Source organism: Nannochloropsis gaditana (genome assembly GCF_000240725.1).
Source record: "Nannochloropsis gaditana CCMP526 unplaced genomic scaffold scaffold1070, whole genome shotgun sequence".
Lineage (NCBI taxonomy): Eukaryota > Eustigmatophyceae > Eustigmatales > Monodopsidaceae > Microchloropsis > Microchloropsis gaditana.
This window is the reverse complement of record NW_005802883.1, coordinates 1-7,881: the sequence shown is the minus strand read 5'-3', so window position 1 is coordinate 7,881 and position 7,881 is coordinate 1. Positions and strand designations below refer to the sequence as shown.

The window sequence follows — 7,881 nt, the reverse complement described above, 5'->3', positions numbered from 1 at the left end:
CCCCATAATTCCTCAAGCAGAGCCCCCAACGCCGCCGGAAGCGCCTATTACAACAGTACCTATAGCGATCCCGACAGCCTCACCTACGCGTTCTCTGAACTCATCGCCTACCTTATCGCCTGAGATAGATCTTTCTGTGGGACCAACCCTGATCCCTACTACAAGGCCTTCTGCAGCTCCAACCGAAGTGTCGACAGACTTTCCAACGGGGATGTCAGTGCAAGAGTGTATACAGCAGCTTTCACAGATTTGTGTTCCAATCGTTCAACAACAATGTAACCTGTAACGTTTATGCATCGTTTATCGAAAAGTAATGACAACCTATTTCGTGAGGCATTCCGAGCATGGCTTTCCTGCTACTTATGAAGTTGGAGCTTTTCGAAAAGAGATTAGTGGCTGGCGCGGCGGAAGCCAGGGCTTCATCGTCAGGATATTATCGTGGAGAGGTGTTACTTTTCTCCGGGACACTTTAGAACAGGTGTCAAGTGAAAACAAGTGGCATCACTAATAGTGACCAAATTTTTTAAGGCATAGATATTTGAGTTTAAGGGACGCAAATCATGCTTCGCATCGTTGAAGAGCGACACATTTATACTCGAGAGAGAAATTTCCAAAACGCCGCAGATAACCCAATATCCGATTCAATTCTTTAGTACAATTAATATTCTCCCCGAGAATATATACCAAATGATTCGCCCAAGAATCTTGTACTAAGATAACCAAAAGACAACCAAAGACACTGGTCGACGCCATTCCTGTTGTCGTATTATAATATAACATACAAAATGATTAGGTGGACGCAAATCATGACATGACACAATAGCCATCAGCACATCGTAGTACAGACCGTAGAGCCCATAACGGATATTATCATGTATAACGGCTGTAACGGATGTAATCCTGTAAAACGGCTTGAACGGCTCTCTCAACCTCCTATTGCTGATCCCTTGTTCCCTTGGCGTCATAATCATGTCATTCCTATATTTGCGTCACCCCCACTCGTACTCCTAATCATTTTTAAATATGATGCATAGTAGTTAACCTTATAACTCACACACATAAGATAAGAACTTTATTTCTCATCTCTGATACATCTACAGCTGATCCCACAGCTGCCTTCCAAATCGGAATTAAGACTTATAACCCATCATTCGATCGCGTATCATCGCCAATCAAATACTGTATAAGGGTTTTGTCAAAATATCCGCAAGTTGATGCTGAGTAGGAATGTATACCAGTTCCACCTCCTTTCAACTTTCTCGCGCACGAAGTGATATCGTACATCGATATGCTTAGTCCTCTTTTGTATAATCGGATTTGCTCATTGCAATACAAGCTTGATTATCTTCCATAATCATGGTAGGTCCATCATGCTTAAATCCGATGTCCGTAAGTAATTGACGAATGTAAACTGTATTTTGTGTCGCTGTACAAGAAGATATCAGCTCCGATTCAGCCGACGATAGAGCCACCACATCTTGTTGCTTGGCTCGCCAATCAATTGTGGCGAGATTTCCACCATGACTCAGTGTAACGACATAGCCAGATGTCGATCGTCTGTTATCTTTGTCACCTGCGTAATCTGCGTCTGCGTATCCTATCAGGGTGAAAGATCCCGTAGAATTACCAGTATATGAGTCCAGTTTCACGAGTACCCTTCAAGTACCTTAATACACGTTTCGCTGCAATCCAATATTCTTGAATAGCAGCTTGCAAGTGTTTTCCTAATGATTGCACAGCAAATGCAATGTCCGGACGTGTAACCAGTGCTGCATACAATGACCTACCCACAACCTTCATGTAATCATTATCTGGCTTGACAGCTTCGCCTTTCATCTCCGTCAAAGTCCCTTCGATGGGCGTCAGGACTGGCTTACAATCATCCATTCCGAATTTCTTAAGCATCATGTCGATGTATGCTGTCTGAGAGATTTCCATCGTTTTCTTCTCTCTATCCCGTATGATTGCCATCCCAAGAATCCAATCAAGTTCTTTCAAATCTTTCATGCTAAATTTCATTGAAATAGCTTGTTTGAAATAATCGACCATGGCTCTAGAATTACTTTCGACTATTAACTCGTCCACATGTAAGACTACTACCAATATCTCATTATTAGGTCCAAACTTCACATATAAGCATGGATCTGCAGAAGTAGGGTGGAAACCATATCCTCGGAACCAACCATCAATCTTCTTATGCCAGTTTCGTCCAGATTGCTTCAGACCGTACAATGACTTACGCAATCGACAAACTAGCTCTTCCCCATTCGGTCCATATTTCTCATATCCAGGTGGCTGCTTCACATATATCTTTTCCTCAAGGTTCGATTAAAGATAAGCTGTGTCTACATCGATATTGTCCAATTCTGAATCCAGAATGCATGCTAAAGCCAATATCAATCGAATAGTCGTCATCGATGCAACAGGTGCATAAGTATGGAGATAATCACATCCATACTCTTGACTATAACCTTTGGCAATGAATCTTGCCTTTCTTCTTACGATGACACCGTTCTGATCTCGTTTGTCTGTTTCAACCCAGCCGCTTGTAATGCATCGTTCTTGCTTCGGTAATGGGGTCAACTCCCAAGTACCGTTCTTGATGTGCGCTTGATATTCTGCATTCTTGGCTTTCTTCCTTTCAGCTTGCATTTCAATTTCATCTTCCTTGTGACGACAGTCTTGATTTATAATTTCTGAAGCTGCAGCAAAGGCTAAATCACCTCTCATGGTTGCTAGCCCATCATCCAATCGATGATGTTCACTAGCCTTTGTCCTGCCTTGTGTGCGTCTCATATTGTTCATATTCCGAACAATATCATCCGTGTCTTTCCATCCAGTTGCCCCCACTTGCGTCTGATCCTCCCTGACATGACCAATGCTGCGATCATCAGGTCGATCATCTTGTACACCATCTTCATCACCATAATTATCACCATTTGTATTAGTAAGCGGTACCTCATCCTCTTGCTGAGCCCCCACTGTCTCCATGGACTCTATGTCATCCTCTTTTACTTCGTCGTGTAGTTCAACTCTAGTAACTCGTTACCTCTGCTTCGCTGCTGGAAACGTTGCCTCATCAAATGTCACATGACCAGATCTGATGTATTTACCGATAGAAGGCATATAGATGCGATAACATTTGGGGTTGTTCCCTATGTCATTGTTGATGCGAATAAACAAACTAATGCCACTGTGGATAACCCAATATCCAGTTGATTCTTCAGTACAATTACTATTCTCCCTGAGAATGTATACCAATCGATTCACCCAAGAATCGTGTACTAAGATAATCAAAGACAGATCAAAGACACTGGTCGACGCCAGTCCTGTTGTTTTATAACAATGTAACATACAAATGATTAGGTGGACGCAAACCATGACATGATACAGTAGCGAACAGCACATCGTGATACAGACTGTTGGATCCATAAAGGATATAGGTGCAACACTGTAAGATGGCTCGCTTAACCTCCTCGGCTCGCTTAACCTCCTATCGCCGATCTCATGCTCCCTTAGCATCATCATGTCATCCTTATATTCGCGTCACCCCCACTCGTACTCCTAATCATTTAAATATGATCCATTTCAATAAACCTTGTAACTCACACTTAGACAATAACCATATCTCTAACATATCTACAGCTGATCCCACAGCTGCCTCCAAATGCCAATTAAGACTTATAACCCATCATTCGATTACGTATCATTGCTAATCGGATATTAGATAAAGGTTTTGTCAAAATATCTGCAAGTTGATGCTGAGTAGGAATGTATACCAGTTCCACTTCCTTACTCTCAACCTTTTCACGCACAAAATGATATCGAACATCGATATGCTTCGTCCTCTTATGCGTAATCGGATTGTTGCTCATCGCAATGCAAGCTTGATTATCCTCCATAATCATGGTAGGTTTATCTTGCTTAAATCCAAGGTCCATAAGTAGTTGACGAATATAAATTGCCGTTTGTGTCGCTGAACAAGCAGATATTAGCTCCGATTCAGCAGACGACAGAGCCACCACCTCTTGTTGCTTGGCTCTCCAATCAATCGTATTAACAATTGCTCCATGACTCAATGTAAAAGCATAACCAGACGTTGAACGTCTGTTATCTTTATCACCAGCGTAATCCGCGTCCGCGTATCCTACCAGGGTAAACGATCCCGTAGAATTACCTGTGTAATTGAGTCCGACCTCACGAGTACCCTTCAGGTACCTCAATACCCGCTTTGCAGCAATCCAATGTTCTTCATTTGGTCCTTGCAAGTGTTTCCCCAACGACTGTACTGCAAATGCAATTTCCGGACGTGTTACCAGTGCTGCATACAATAAGCTACCCACTAGATTCATGTATCCACTATCTGGCTTGATTTCCTTGTCATTCGTTTTCGTCAGTGTTCCTTCCATCGGTGTTAATACTGGTTTGCAATCAGCCATTCCAAATTTATTGAGTACCATATCAATATAAGCCGTTTGAGAGATTTCCATAACTCTCTTTTCTCGATCACGTTTGATTGCCATACCAAGTATCCAATCGAGCTCCTTCAAGTCCTTCATGCTAAATTCCTTTGAAATAGCGTGCTTGAATTTATCTACCATTTCCCTGGAGATACTAGTGATAATTAAATCGTCCACATATAAGACGATAACCAATATTTCACCACTAGATCCAAACTTCACATATAAGTATGGATCCGCAGAAGAAGAATGGAAACCGTACCCTCGGAACCATCCATCAATCTTCTTATGCCACTTACGTCCAGATTGCTTCAGGCCATATAATGACTTATGCACTAGACAAACTAGCTCTTCCCCATTTGGACCATACTGCTCGTATCCAGGTGGTTGTTTGACGTATATCTTTTCTTCAAGGTCTGATTGAAGATAAGCTATGTCTACATCCATGTTATCCAGTTCAAGATCCAATATGCATGCAATTGCCAATATCAAACGAATCGTGGTTATCGATGCAACCGGTGCATAAGTGTTGAGATAATCATATCCATACTCTTGACTGTAGCCCTTTGCAAGGAATCTTGCCTTTCTCCTTACGATGATGCCATTCTGATCTCGCTTATCAGTTTCAACCCAGTCACTCGAGATGCATCGTTCTCCCTTCGGTAAGAAGGTTAATTTCCAGGTACCATTTCTCATGTGGGCTTGGTCTCTGCATCCCTGGCTTTCCTCCTTTCAGCTCGCACCTCACTCTCATCTTCCGTAAGATGATAGTCCTCATTGACAATTTCTGAGGCTGCAGCAAAGGCTAAATTACCTCCCATGGTTGCTAATCCATCATCCAATCGATGATGTTCGCGAGCCTTTGTCCTGCTTCGCGTGCGCCCCATATTAGTCATATTCTGAATGATATTATCCGTACCTTTCCATCCTGTCGCCCCCACTTGCGACGGATCCTCCCTGACATGATCGACATCACGATCATCAGGGTGTTCATCTTGATGTGACCTATTTTTGACGCCGTCATCATCCTCATTTGTATTAGGAGGTGGTACCTCATCTTCCTGATGAGCCCCCACTGTCTTGATAGAATCCTTATCATCTTCTTCCTCATTATGATAAGTTTCAACTCTAATGTTAGGTTCCCTTATATTCTCTGGGAATGTCTCCTCATCAAACGTTACATGACCAGATCTGATGTATTTTCCAAGAGAAGGCATATAAATTCGATAACATTTAGGATTGTTCCCTACGTCATCGTAGCCAATCATGATCCCTTCAACAGCACGATCATCAAATTTTCCTCTCTTGACAGACGTATCATGGACGAACGCCTTGCATCCAAAAGTTCTAAGATGCTTCACACTAGCATGCTTTCCGAACATTTTGTAGTAGGGTGTTTCACCTGGGCCCAGTGCAGAAGTCCTAGTACGGTTTAAAATGTAGGTCGCAGTGTTGAGGGCTTCAGCCCAGAAACGTTTGTCCAATCCAGCCTGTATACGCAGACTTCGAGCCATGTTTGATAATACATGCCATGACTTTTCGGCAACACCATTATCCTGCGGTCCATATGGTATACCAAAATCCTGTCTAATCCCATGATTCTTGCAGAAATTCTTGAAATCTACGCCGGTATATTCGTCACCATTATCAGATCTCAATCCAATTAAAGTCTTCACTTTATGATCATGGAGTAATACCTTCATTTCTTGAATGTATCTCCTCAAGCAATCTAAGGACTCCGACTTGTGTTTCATTGGATATACCACCCTCCATCGGGTGTAATCATCTGTAAATCCAATCGCATATCGTGCGCCTCCAAGTGATTGTACTTCTACAGGTCCAAGTACATCAGTGTGAACTAGTTCGAAAGGCTTCTTTGCCCTCTCCCTACATTTGGTCCCGAAACTCTTTTTAGTTTGTTTCGCACGCTCACACGTTCCACAAACGCCAGGTTTCTTCATCCCCTTTGGTACTCCTGTAACGTCGATTTCACCCATCTGCCTCAAGTACTCATAGTTCATGTGCCCGAACCTTTGGTGCCACAATTCAGGTGAGTTAACTACATTAGCTTCCTCACGTGATTTCCCGTAGCAGTCTAACATATACATGTTATCTACCTTTCTTATCGGCAAACATGTGTCACCCTTTTTAATTACACCTTTTCCTTCACGGATAACAATTCTTCCACCAGCCTTATCTATTTTTGCCATGGATAATAAATCGAGACTCAGATTGGGTACTACAATTACATCCTTAAACATGACACCTTTTATTTTGCCATCACTGTGCTTCACTTCCATGAGCCAGTCTCCGATGTAACGTACTTGTAGCTCATTCCCATTAGCTACATATACGTGACCATAATGTCGCCTGACATTAATCAATTCTGTAGTATCTCTTTTCATGTGGGATGTAGCTCCGCTATCCACCATTATAGAATTCACTTGTCTGTGTTTCAAGTCTCCAGATACATCCTCGGTGGCCATCAAGCACGTTTAGGAGTGCTCCGTTTTATTCTTGGGGCATTCATTTCCCCAGTGGTTTGCACTTCCAGAGTATCGGCAACCATTTCCGCCGTGCAATCCTTTGCCACGACCACGTCCATTACGGCCTCCACGGCCTCCATTTCCCCGTCCGTAACTAATGCGCCCGCCTTTGCCAGGGCCATTGTAGGGGTTGCCAGGTACACGCTCATACCGGCCCAATTTGTTTCCATTATTAGGAGGTCCCGCTCGGCCTCCACCATTTTTCCTTACGAGGCATTCAATTTCCTTATGCCCGTATTTACCGCACCAATTGCAGTAACCATTAAAGCTAACCGCTAGGCATTGGTCATCTTTGACCTTGTTAGCTATATTAGTCACAAAATGATTGGTCATTTTTGACTTCAAATTAGCATACGTCATCGAATCTTGGGTTTCCAAACTCACTTTCATAACTCCATAAGCCGATGGAATTTTGTTAATCAGGTGAGTCAGTAGCATAAGATTCATCGATTATCATGTCAAATCGATTCTTAACTTTCCTCGCTAGCTCCTCAGCTGCTTCGAAAGTTTCCCCCGGGTCACCACTCTCACTGAAGTTGAGCAGGCTGAACTCAGACATAAGTAATGCCTTTTGAGTCTCTCCTCTCAATTCATATTTGTCCGTCAGTGCTTTGAAAGCACCAGCCCCATCCTTGTTTGGACGGAACTTTTCAATCAAGTTGGCCGATGCTCCTTTTAGATATTTCTTGAGGGTGAAGTACCCTTTGGCATTCTTTTCCTTATATGATGGTGTCTCATCCCTGGAAATCGGTTTCTCGATTAATCCGACGATGATATCCGCCATCTCTGGGTCCTTAGCACCAATAAAGCTTTCAATCTCGCTTTTCCAGGTGTCCCAGTCTTCCAATCTTCCACTGAAGATTGCCATCCTATAA

At 42.8% G+C, this 7,881-nt stretch overlaps 3 protein-coding genes across 3 annotated transcripts; all 3 read right to left on the bottom strand.

Annotated features, from left to right (window-relative positions):
* Nucleotides 1-3,817: 3,817 nt before the first annotated feature.
* Nucleotides 3,818-4,121, bottom strand: NGA_2101012 (gag-pol polyprotein; the record flags this gene model as incomplete). The annotated part of the gene is made up of 1 exon (XM_005852585.1): nucleotides 3,818-4,121. A coding segment is annotated over one exon (304 nt), but the record flags the coding sequence as incomplete, so codon positions are not given.
* Nucleotide 4,122: 1 nt separating this feature from the next.
* Nucleotides 4,123-4,633, bottom strand: NGA_2101180 (copia ltr rider; the record flags this gene model as incomplete). The annotated part of the gene is made up of 1 exon (XM_005852586.1): nucleotides 4,123-4,633. A coding segment is annotated over one exon (511 nt), but the record flags the coding sequence as incomplete, so codon positions are not given.
* Nucleotides 4,634-4,806: 173 nt separating this feature from the next.
* Nucleotides 4,807-5,239, bottom strand: NGA_2101360 (uncharacterized protein; the record flags this gene model as incomplete). The annotated part of the gene is made up of 1 exon (XM_005852587.1): nucleotides 4,807-5,239. A coding segment is annotated over exon 1 (350 nt), but the record flags the coding sequence as incomplete, so codon positions are not given.
* Nucleotides 5,240-7,881: the final 2,642 nt, after the last annotated feature.